Below are 12,572 nucleotides of genomic sequence, written 5' to 3' on the forward strand. Positions count from 1 at the left end.
AGAATATGATTTAACATTTTAACTTCTAAGAAGTAGCATGGACTATGTACCAATGCCATTGATAATAGTGATAATAATAAATAAATGAAATTAAAAATTCAATCTAATCCTCATTTTGTACTCTAAGGAAGGGAAAACAAAGTTTAAAATCAAATCCATAGAACTAAATCCAAAATGGAATCCTCTCTGCTGGTCTCATTACATATGACATCCAGAAGAACCAAAATTAAATTTTACCTCTTATTACTTCTTTCCAATCTTTGGTGAAAGTGCCAAAGATCAGGGGAAAGATCAAAAGGTTGGCAGCAGGAGGGGAAGGAAAACCAGGACCAGAAGCTATTGGATCGGAAAACTCAGTAATCAGCAAATCCAGTAATCAGCATTTGAGTATATACAGAGGAAAAACTGTAAAACTACTTGAGAGATGTAAAAGGCAGGTATTATGAGAATCTTGAGAGTGAGTCTTAAATGTGCTGCTCTTTATGAGAAATGGACATCTGATCGATTGATGGATTTCACACTTCTCTAGGATGGGTAACCTGGAAAAAGAATCTGACCATCCTAAAGTCTAGTGTACAGCATAGGACTGTTCATAAACACAGGCCGCTCATCAAAAGTAAAATTTAGTAAGTGACATCAAATAAAAGATAAAAACTTCAAATATGCCCAAGAATTACCATATAACATGCAAAACCCTTTTTATGGCACTAGCACCAATGTGTGTGGTAAGGGGGAAGAGATTCCCCCATGTCAACCAAATGCAAGAATTCTACCCAGAAACCTCTTGAACAGTTGACTGCTGATCTCACAGTGGTATTTAGAAAACAACTCTTATCATGCCAGGTGTGGTGGCGCACTCCTGTAATCCCAGTACTCAGAAGGCTGAGGCAGGAGGATTCTTGCAAGCTCAAAACCAGCCTGGGCTACAAAGTAAGTTCAAGACCCGCCTGAACTGCATAGTGAGACCCTAACTCAAAAAAACAAAAAGAACGAAAGAAAGAATAACTTTATATAACTCTAATGTCTAAGATCTTGTCCTTCTTACAGAAGTATAAGGAACCCATGTAACCAGGACCGTTCATTTTTCTTGTATTCGAAAACCTAAAAAGATTCTAAAATTTGCCCTTAGAATTCTAAAGCAGCCAGGATGGAAAGTATCAAATACATTTGCTGTCTGAAACTCAGCTTTCCCTTGGAAGGAGTGCAGCCTAAAAAGCATTTTGGAGAATAAGATTAATGACTAACTATACTCTTACTTTCTGACTACTAATTACCCCAACTAAATAAAATGTGCCACAACTGAAGACTGTAATAGAATTATATATCAAAGATTTTTTAAAAATGCTTCTTCAAGAACTAAAAGGAAAGGCCAACACACATGGAGTGTGAACATTCGCACACTTAAGCCAGGTTACACTTGGGCTACGGGAAGTTTTCAAAGGACAGCTAGTGTCTGCCCTATCACCACAACAGTACCAGAAAAGGAGGGGGCCAATGAAAAAGGTTATCATAGGAAAGATTTCAAAGTGGATTATGGCATAAGATGCCAAAAAACACCCAGAAACACAGCTAATGAATTACCTTCAACAGGATAAGAAATGGCAAACTTGATTCATTTATAAGGAAGTTAAGCTCTGGGTAATATGTTGACATTTCCTGGATCCACTCCGAAAATGGATCAGAAGGTCTTGGTTAACTGCAGTGGTCTGTAATACTTGGTAATAATTTATTATCAAGTGAATTTTATGTGATATACTGGAGAGCAGAGTCATAGAGATTTATGGAGTCTGTAAACTGTCTATAAGGTAAGCGCACCCCAAAAGTTACACTAATACACATTAAAAAAATTATGAGAACAATGTGAGTCTCATGCAAGATGGGTGAGATCACCATTTTGAGATTCTGAAAATTGCTATTGTGCTTTTTTGATGGCCTTGAATGATTCCATCTTTGTCGAGTTAATCTATATTTGAGCTTGAAAATGAATTTGCCCAACTGACATTTATTTACTTCAGTATCATAACCAGGACTTCAGTTCCACACATAACAAACAAACAATGTGTCATCCTGTTACCACAAATAATTAAAATTATTTCAGGAAAAGACATTTTTCCAACTGAAATTCTTTAATAGGGGAAATCAATAGTTCTTACCAACAAGTGTTGGGGGGGACCCTTTAGCAGAAACGAAGTGGTGCTGATTGAGATAGGGATGAGAGGTCACCTTAGTGTATTTCCAGAGAGGATCCACAATTTCAAATCTAAGAAGGTGACCTACTCCATCAACATGGATATTGAAAACCACCCAGTTTGAAAAAGCCTGGAATTGTAGAAGACTTCTATTTTCCCTCATGCATCTGGCTTGCAGTTTACTAGTTGGTTGTTTGGTTTTCATGCCTATGCTTGTAAATGCATGAGACAGGAAAACAAATCAAAAGAGGTAAAGCCCTCATTAGAATGCCTTCTTAACCCAAGCCAGGCAGAAAGAAAATCGATATTTAGTACTCTGGACACACCAGCCCTAACAAGGTAAACAATAGCAATAAAACAGAAAGAACCCTATTCAACTTTATTTTTATCATCACCGGTGTTAGTATTGGGTTGTGGTTGATCATTGTTTTTCTTTTGGGCTTTCTAAATAGGGAGTCCAATCTGAGAACTAAATTTAATTGCTCTGTGCCTCTACACTACAACCTTGCAGTCAATTCAAGGAAATGAAGATCAACGTTCTCTTTATAACCTCTATCCTTAAGATGTTATCTTATGCATAGGCAAGTTAATATACTCTTATTTCGGGGCCGATATGAATTTTTAAACTACTGTAATTATTTTAAAGGGAACTATAACTTATACAGGATGTTAATTATTTTCTATGAGTTCACACTTTACATTCATCACATACTTCACACTGGTATCAGACATGCTCAGGTGAAAGCTAAAGCTAAAATATACTATTCTGTACCTGGCTTTGATATTTACATATAGTCAATAAAGCAAACTATTGTCACAAAAATGTAGAAAAGTTTTACTTTCAGGCAATCATTTTTCAAGCTCATCTTTTGTTAACTGGCTACACTAGGATTTTTTCTGAAATTCACAGCTGATGTCTTCAAGCACTATCTTTTCATTTACAAAAGTGAGCTTTAACTAGGGTTCGCTGCCTCCCCGGTCGCCAGCTGGCTTCCACCTGCAAGTACCCTAGGTCCTCCTTCCAGGGATTAGAGGTTCGGAAGCCTAACCCAAACACGCAAACTTTTTGGTTGCAAACTATACTGCTTTCGTTGGAGTATAGGGTCGTTCTAAAGCGACCCAAGAACGGGACTGGGTTTTGTTCCAGAGTTGCTCGGCTGGCGAGGTGAGCACCCCAGAGTCGTGCATCCCCCAAAGTCGTGATATTCCGTGGGACAGGAAGCCCACTTCCACGCAATCCGGGAGCGTAGGATGCAGAAACACACGAAGGACGGAGAGGGAGGGGGAAGGATGAAATCCTAAATGCCTTTCAATTTCTCCTTCAGCCTCAGGTTCACACAGTGAGCCTCCTTCTTCGTGGAGGGCGCGAGCCAGTCGGGGGCCGGGACCCGGAGAGAAACGGGGACCAGAAGGGTATCCGAGGAGCAGTCCAGCTGCAGGTCCCGCCCCGCCTCAGGGTACAATCAGGAAAGCTACAGTGTCAGTGGTTTTCGGCTTCCTGTTTGTAAAGCTAGAAGCTCCCTCCCCGACTCTGGGACCCAGGCGCGCTCGAGGCCGGGGGCGCAGCGCCCCTCCCCGCCGGCGGTCCCCGGGCGGAGCGGGGCCAAGAGGCGGACAAAGCGCCCCCCCTTCTCCCCGAAGGCCGGGTCCCAGGGCGGGGGACTGGAGAAGGAGGAAGGGGAGAGGGAGGAGGAAGGGGAGGAGGAAGGCGCAGCCGGCGGGACTGGGCAGGATCGCGCCGAGAAGGGAGGGGAAGGAGGAGGGGCTGGGCGGCCGCGGAGAGCCGGGAGGAGGGAAGGATTCTTGAAGCCCAAGATAAACAAATTGTTCCTCTTCTCGTGCGGGGTGGGGGACGGAGGAGACAGCGCTTCGGTCTCCCTTCCCCTCCCCCTAACTGGCTCTTTGTCACCGTGCGCCGGGCGAAAGCCACCCTCGGCGCGCGAGGACTCCCATCCGGGGGGCGAGCGCAGCGCAGCGCAGAAACCGCACTCTCGGAGAGCCGTCCGACCGCGGCGCGGCGCGGCGAGCCCGGGAAGCCGGGGAAGCGGGAGCGCAGCCTCCAGCGCGCCCACCATTCCCACTCCCGGCGCCTGGAGGCGGCAGCGCGGAGGGGGAGGGAGCGCAGACACCTTTCCCGAGCTTCCGGCCTTCCCCACCCCCAGCCCAGGGAAGCTAAAGAACCCGAGCGCGGAGATAAGAGAAAGGATTCCACCCTCAGGGTTAGGGGGCGGGAACTGCCCCTTCCTCCCGGAGAAGTTAAGCCATTGGCTGCGCATCTTTCCTCGAACCCACCCACCCAGCCATTTAAGCCTCTTTCACCTCCCAGCTCCCCTCCACTCCTCCGCGCTTATTACACAGGCGCGGAAAGTTGGCGGAGAGTGGGCGGGGGGCTAGATGGAGGAGCCTCGGTGCCATCAAGTTTAAGAGAAGCCGAGTTGCACGGTGGGGACTTTGGGCGCCAGCCCCGGGCTCCCGCCCCCTGGGCCTCGACCCTCCCAGCAGCTCCACCTGCCAGCCTCGCCTGGGTCTCCAGTGGCGAGCGCAGCGCACTCGAGCCCGGCACCCGCGCGCGCTCCCGCGAGCACCCGCGCGTAACCACCCTCGCTCGTTTCTCACCCACTTCAAAGTTCATTCACAAAACTCTCAGACTTTCTCAGCCCGAAGTGGGTGAGCCTGAGAGAGAACACAAGAGGCTCTTCCTCCCTCCCCCTTTCCCACCGAGGTTGAGGGCTGGGTGCCCGCCCTGAATCTGCGACAGCATCAGTTTTTCCCCGCACGAAGAGGGGTGGACGAAAGGGGGACGGGTCTGGGGAGGCTAGGCGGCGCGGCGAGAGGTGGGGTGGAGAGCAGCGGAGAGGAGGGGCGAGGTTGCAATTCAGGGTTCACTCTTAAATCCGTATCTAAACCGGGGAGGGGGGGAAACTTTTCAAGCACCTCACTCCGACGCTCCTCCATACTCCCTCCGCCCCTCGCAGTCGTGACTGGCTTCTCCCGGTCTCACCCCCTCCTCCCCAAATCTGACAACCCTGACAGATTAACAGGTAGCGCCAACGACAGCTTTTTTTTTTTTTCCCGTGAGAAAAGTTGACGTTAACCCTTCGGCATCATCCCACCGTGCAAATCAGACCCTCACGCCCCCATGGAAGAAGCTCCATTCCCCCCCACCCGCGCGCGCGCCCCGAGCCCGCTGCCAGTGCGCCCTCACCATGATCAGCGTGTGGTTCCTCTGCTCCGCCGAGGCAGCCTCCGCATCTTGCTGGGGTTTACTCGCGTGCTGCTGCTTGCCGGTACCGGCGCCCGATTTCTTGGCCCTCTGCTCCAGGGTCCGCTGGTAGAGGCTCACGGTGTCCCGGCGCTCGAGCTCTAGCTGCTCCACTTGAGCCTGCTGGTACCTGTTCTCGCAGTTGACGTGGTGCCGCCGGCAGCCCTCGATGCGCTGGCGGAGTCGCTCGACCACAGTGCTGTGCTTGGGGACGGCCGCCGAGCTGCCGCCGGGGCCCCCCGAGCCGCCGCCGGCAGAGGGGTGATTGCTACTCGGAGCAGCGGGAGTACTATTGGGAGTATTATTCACACCGATCCCGGCCCCGCCGAGGCTGCTGTTCAGGCTACTGTTGATGCAAATACTACTGCCATTCGCGGCAGCCGCGGGGGCTGCGAAATCCCCCATCCTGCTCCCCGGGCACACTATTTTGGAAGAACTTTTTTTATCCACCCCCCTATCAGCCTCCTCCTTGGGTCCAAGGATTAAAATAGTTTAAGTGGAACGCGGGGGAGACGCAAGCACATGGATGGAAACAGCGATCCCGACGGGGCGAAAAAAAGGGGGAGAGATTTTGGGGTGGGTTTTTTGTTTCCTTTTTTTTTAAACTGTAAAGCTCGAGGGGGGAAAAAAGCGGAGGGTGTTATCAGAATACCATCAGACACCTATCAACAAAAAGAATCACAACAAACTGAGCCAGCAGCAAATCGGGTTGCAACTCAAGGGAAGATCCGCTCTTCGCCTGCCTTCTTTTTATAATCCATTATTTTCTAATAAATTCCAGGAGATTTCCGGTGGCTGGTAAGCATTTTCTCCCTACGTCCCGAAAAACACACCCCATGTACACACACAAGCATATGCCTCCAGTGCGGACACGCGCGACACACACTCACTCCACACCGCATCGGAAAACGGCAAGCTTGCTTATTGCATTTTCCTTCCACAAAAAAGTTTTGGTGTTTATGCCGCCCCGTGTTCTCAAAGTACTTTGGCTGCTCAGTTGCATTTCACAGGAACCTAGATACCGAATCCTTGGGCTGGGGGAAGTAAACACATGGACAGTCCAAGGCGACTGCAAAAGTAGATCGGTGAAGTCCTTTGCAAAACGCCGCGCGGAGAGCAGCCCCTAACGCTCGGCTGGGCTGCCGCTGCCGCCTCTGCTCCTGCCACCATCACAATGATCAACTGCTCGCCGCCGCCGCCGCCGCCTCCTCCTCTCGCTCCTCCACCTCCTCCTCCTCCTCCATGCCAGCGGAGTGATATCAGGACGCGCGAGCTCAGTAAACACGGCAGCAGCGGCGGCGGCTGGAGGCCGTGAGACAAGCCCGGGGACACGGCGCAAAACCCGGCCCGGACTCTCACCCGGCAGGAGCGGGCGCGGCACCCGGCTCCGGCTACCAGCTCCCGCCTCCCTCGCCGCGCCCTCCCCGCCCTCCTGCGTCCCCAGCTTCCTCACGACCCCGGTCGAGGAGCCCGAGCTGCCAGAAACCAGGGAAAGAAAGATTCTGGGGGAGCACGGGAATGGATCAACTTTTGACCTGTTTATATGTGTGTGAGTGTGGGCCCGCTTGTGTGTACGTGTGCGTGTGCGTGTGCGTGTGCGTGTGTGTGTGTGTGTGTGTGTGTGAGCACGCGCGTGCGTGCGCGGCGAGAACAGTCGCGGGGACGCGCCTGGCTGGATTTGCTTCTTCCCAGGGAGGTATCAAGCGAGGCCAAGTTGTTGTTATACATTTATGCATCATATTGCAGAACTGTGCATGACCAGGCAGAAACATTGCGGCTTCACAGCAGTTGTCTGTCATTCCCACCCATGTGGAAAGAAAAAGGCAAATGAGTGACTTGTTTTAAAACCCAGGTAATAAGTCCTCAGGAGTTGTAACGCTGCTTAAGATCACTTGTTCAAACTCAAGGCCCAGCTTGATGCCCAAACACTGAATTCTGAATGAATAGAAATAAACAGCGAAAAACTTGAAACATTATTTAATTCGCTATGCAAAATGATTTGTTGTTATTCAAGCAATTATTGTTTTACTCACCCTTGGAAAAGATTAAAATAAAGCAAGCAGGGACTTGGAGGTGAGACTAACAGCACATTTTAACAGACTGTTTTGAACACTAGGTGCTAATGACAGCAGTAATTAAGGACCCTTCGTAAATCGAGTGGAAAGATTGCAGATTTCATGGACTGAACTATAGGAAAAACACACCATTTCACAGTTTGTCATGACCAAAACAAAAACAAGCAAAAAATAACAGGCTTGCTTTATTGCTGGATATATTTCTTCCTATTTCAATGAATTCATAATAAGTACAATTAAAACACAATAGCAACTGCAGAAAGCAATCTAAACTTTTCATTTTATTATGGCGAATTATGTTTCTTGATTGAGTATCTAAAAACAACAGCAAGCATTGAATATCCTTGAATCCGGACTTAAACACTTGCATATACATAATTTTGTAAAAATTAAAATGGTGAAACTGCTTGCTTTTCTGCGATCATCAGTAGGCTACGGATTTTGATTGCATGATGTTCATTATAAGGCATTTTGTGTTATCTCAATAAATCTTATAGAATTAGTTTTTAGGGTAAAAATACACCCCAGTTTTCTAAAATAGCCAGGAATAAAAGAACTTTGGATCTTATGCATTAGTCATGAGATCTGATTTAAACCATCTTCATTTCTTGGCGTTGCAGATTAGCATAGGATGCTATTTCTAACCTCATAATGTCAGCGATAAGAAGCTACATTTTTCTTCAATTAATTAATCAGGTTTATATAGTGAACTTCAGCACTCACTAGCTTATATGGAAAATGGGCAACAAAATAGTATTTAACATGGCATGAAGCTATCTTTAAGTAGTAACACCAGAGCAAGACAGTGTCTTTTGTCAAAGCTGCCGTATTTTCCACTGAGCGTTGTTTAGTTCATAGACCAACTTCAAAATCAAACCCAATCTCGGTCAGAAAATTGAAATGAGTTATCTTTATAGAAAACAAATCCATTCATACTCTAAACACAGGTAGAAACATACAGAAAATTATAAGCAAAAGAGTTACCCAAGGAGCCTTATCTTTTTCACATACTCACCAAGTAGTATCTCCATTAAGTCAGGAAGCACATGGCTTCACCACAGAGGGGAAGTCATGACTTTGCATTCTTTCTCATTGCTTTTCACAGGAGAGTTGAATTCTTATTCTCCTCCTAGGGTTCTTGCCTACATCATCCATGCAAGATGGCAACTTGATCTCCAGAGGCAGCAGATCGGAGAGTGTTGAGCCTGGGGTCTGCAGTTTGAGACAGCAGTCTAGCTCTTACTAGTGAAAGTTTTTCATTGACAGTTTCTCACTGTGGAGAAAAAGATAACAAGGGCGATAGCCTGATTCCCATCAAGCTGGGTAGCTCAACTGTAATGAAAGAAAACTGGAAATGCACAGAACTTTTCATGATTCCCTTTGAGGGACCAGCAGGCGGGAGGCACACTTTCTGGCTCTCCCCATAGCTCCCAGGACCCAGTGGAGCTATTCCTGAGCACTGCCCTGTTCTTTGCTGACTGATGAGAGTGTGTGAACAGGCGATCCCTGAAAGACTGACCTTTCATACGATGCACACACACAGACACACACTTCAAGAGCAAGATGACAAATGCCAGACAAAGGATTATGAGACGGTGTGATCGTAAAAGAGAGAGCATGTGAGAATACTGACCTGAGCAGGTACTGTGCTGTTACATACTTGACGTCAGAAGCCCCATCCTACTGTACTCATGCAGGGCCAGTAGAAGCAGGAAGTGACCAAGGCTTGAGTCTTGAGCAATGTCAGTCAGTCACCCTGAGTTCTAGTCTGTCCATTGCAGTGACTTCAAGAGAAACAGAAACTTTTGCACTGGCTACTTCTGGGGACTAGGGTAGAATAAGAACTCTCTGCTCCCTCGTACAAGTAAGAAAACCTTTCTCTGCCCTACAGGTTGGGGCGAGTGTATCTGAAAAGCCAGCCACAGTGAGCTATGCTCCCAATGCTCTAGCAGGAACTATCTTCTTAATAATTTCACAGCCTTATCTATAACCTTCCATGTGTCGGGTGCTGTGATTGGCAGTGGATATACAGCTCAGCAGAGCATAGAACACAGCCCTGACCTCAGGAAACCTAGGTAGCAGGCGTGGTGACCGATTCCTGTGGAATCATAGGCAAATGGAGACAAAGCAGTAGTTCAGTGTTTTCTGAAGTTCCTACTGAAAAATCCTGTCCCATCCATTATGCCACCATAAAGACTATGATTCCTGTGGAATCAATGTAAGAACAAGTAGATCAAATGCTGGAGGGCAAAGGAGTCTAAGAAAACTTTTCCAGAAAAATCCATCCATGTTTCCCTCTCACAGAACTGTGACTATGGAGGGGTGTGAGGAGGGATGGGGCACGGGCCCAGGCTGGAGCATAAGTAGGAGCCACCGCGCTTAAGGCCATCCAGTTTAGACAGTCTTCTTAGGACAATGGCTGCTGTCAAAAGGACTTAAGCTGCTTTACACAATCTACACTTTGCACTGCAGACAAACCGATAGAACAGTGTTTCCTAAGTTTCTACTGAAAACCTGTCCCATCCATTACTCCACCATAAAGGCTGCTGACCCAAGTAAGTGCAGGAGTTGGTCTGGCTTGAAGATTCATGATTGTTTTGAAGGTCACGAGAAATCTCACAGCGAAGGGTGTTTAACTTTGCTTAACCTAATTTTGCCCAAATCCTGTTACGTCCCATAGAATAACACACTACTGAAAACTCTGTGCAAGGAGAGTAAAAATTGAAGGCCGTTCTAAATCCACTTAAATTTACACCATTGTCTGGGTTCTAGCCTAAGTCAAAGACCACATTCCCCTTACCATCTGCCCTGTCCCAATCTCAGACACCCGGGGCTCAAGGCTCCTTACTAACCTCCACTAGACATGTTGAATTCTGACCTTTAAGAAGTGAGCAAGTGGCCACATAGGACAGAACCCTAAAAAGGGCGGATTTGACTAGCCTTTCTCAGCACTTGTCCCCTGAGTGTGTCATATGAGTATCTATCTCTATATAACAAAAACCTCCTTATTAGGGGAAAGGTCAGTCTTATTTAACTGAAAAATCTTAATTTTATGATGTCTTTAAAGATGAAGAGTTTCATTACTTTTCAGGTATGCTTTCTGTCTAGCCTAACAAATACTGGCCTCATGGAGCTATTTTAATGATTTTCTTCTACCTAGTAAACCAATTGTTATGTAATTGGCATCCCCCACTGACTAGCCATCTTTCAAAAATTTTTTTTCCTTTGAGCAGTTCAATATTCCAGGCAAGATCTTATTTACATAATTAATTTTAACTTTTTTTGTTAAGAAGAGTTTACTGAGTCCTAGACTATGTTATAAATTTTGAGAGGACTATGAATTAATGGATCTATTTGCTTATTACTGTATTTTAATATGTGTGTAATCATTTTATGATTATTAGGAGAAAGGTTATCTAAAGTCCATAAAGGGAAAAATTTTTTTCCTTTGGTTTTGTGAGAAAAGATTCAGGATGGTTTTGAACTGTGCAGATCAGGCTAGCCTTGAACTCTCTCTAGCCTAGGCTGGCCTCAAATTCATGGTAATCCTCCTGCCTCAGCTTCCTAAGTGTTGGGATTACAAGCGTGTGCCTCCACTCCCAGCAAAGGCAGAGACGTTTCTCAAGCTTTTCATTTGGTTTCTAGTCTCTGCACTCAATCACTTGATATAATAAAGTATTTGAATTGAACAGATCTAGTTTCCATGTTGAATGTTAAAGACTTTTGAAAGAAAATACCGATCAATCTTTTTATCTATTGAAGACCTATAATCAGCTAAACTTGGCTTTAGAAATAATTGATTTAGCCAGGGATTTAACTCAGGGGCATAAGCACCTGCCTGGCAAGCACAAGGTGCTAGGTTCGATCCCCCATACCAAAAAAAAAAAAAAAAAAAAAAAGAAATGATTGGTTTCAACCAATAACCGGTATTGAAAACTTGTCCTACTCCAGATTTCTCTTGCTGATAAAGAAACTGAGGCACAGAAAGCTTATGAAACTTACCTTAAACCCTAAAGAAAGCATAAAGCGGCAGAGACCAAATTAGAAGCCTGGCAATCCGACCCCAGTGTACACAACTGTGGCAGGAACGTGTAACTGGGGCTTTCTGTTTCTGCACAATTACAAAGAGCAGAAGGTTATTGCTGTGGCTGCACCCTGAGGTCTTATTTTTACAGAAAACCGTCTCTGCCTCTCTAGGCCGCCATCCTGTCAGCTGCTCAGTGGTTTCAGAGCTGGACATTCCTCTGTCCTGGCACCTACATCATCATGTTATGCTGTAGTGGAGTTGTCACCTGTGCTGGCCAGTGGTCCCCGACTACAGTAATAGCACAGTTGTACATTGGTGTCATCCGCAAGCAAAAAATCTAAAGCATGCAATCTAAAACAGAGTGAGAAAGGTTTATTTTTCAAAATGCAGTTTTTCAGTGGTTTCAGGTATTCTGTGAATTGCCTTGGTGAGGTACAGGGATGGGAGAGAGGCAGAATAGAGCCAGCCTCATAGAGAGCCCCTCACTGCACCTCTGCCTGCCCGGACAGCAAAGGCTCATGGGTGTTGTCCACCACGGCCAGGAATAGCTGGCTTGTGGGCAAGGCATTCCCATGTATTAACCAACTTCACCACTCCATCAACACTTGAAAGTAGCTAAACCACGCTTCTCCCAAATGTGCTGTTAACATGCTTGAACTCCAAAGTATATTCCAATCAATCAGCCAATCAATCAATCAGTGGATCCCCTACTTATCCACTGTCCTCAAAATGCACAGGGGCAAGGATGAAGGGGACTATTTAGGAGTGCAACGATTGGTAGAGGAATGCACTAAACTGCAGGTGCTTCCTTTACCCTGGATGATGTAAAGTGCTATAACTAGGTGTGTGTCCACTACATTTATACACCGAAATCCTAATCTCCACTGTGCTGGCATTTGGATGTAGAACTTTGGGGAGGCAGGTAGCCCCGAGAGTGGAAGCCTCACAATGTCCTATCCTGGGCCAGTGGCCTTACAGAGAGAGACAGGGGAGAGTTTGCTGCCTCCCCTCTCCCCACT

General features: G+C 46.6%; 1 protein-coding gene across 2 annotated transcripts in view; it reads right to left on the reverse strand.

The window, feature by feature from the left end:
* Maml3 (mastermind like transcriptional coactivator 3) overlaps positions 1–6,920 on the reverse strand; it is a 396,447-nt gene extending 389,527 nt beyond the window's left edge. Inside the window, exon 1 of one of the 2 annotated variants that reach the window (XM_063260794.1) lies at positions 5,395–6,920. In XM_063260794.1, coding sequence (XP_063116864.1) covers positions 5,395–5,856 — 462 coding nt within the window. In that variant the 5' untranslated portion in view covers positions 5,857–6,920. The remainder of the gene's footprint in view (positions 1–5,394) is intronic. The other variant, XM_013160390.2, reaches the window with a different exon arrangement.
* Positions 6,921–12,572: the final 5,652 nt, after the last annotated feature.

The sequence above is a fragment of the Cavia porcellus genome, unplaced genomic scaffold (assembly GCF_034190915.1).
Source record: "Cavia porcellus strain 051 isolate PalLab524CR breed Dunkin Hartley unplaced genomic scaffold, mCavPor4.1 scaffold_14, whole genome shotgun sequence".
In the NCBI taxonomy this organism is placed as follows: Eukaryota; Metazoa; Chordata; class Mammalia; order Rodentia; family Caviidae; genus Cavia; species Cavia porcellus.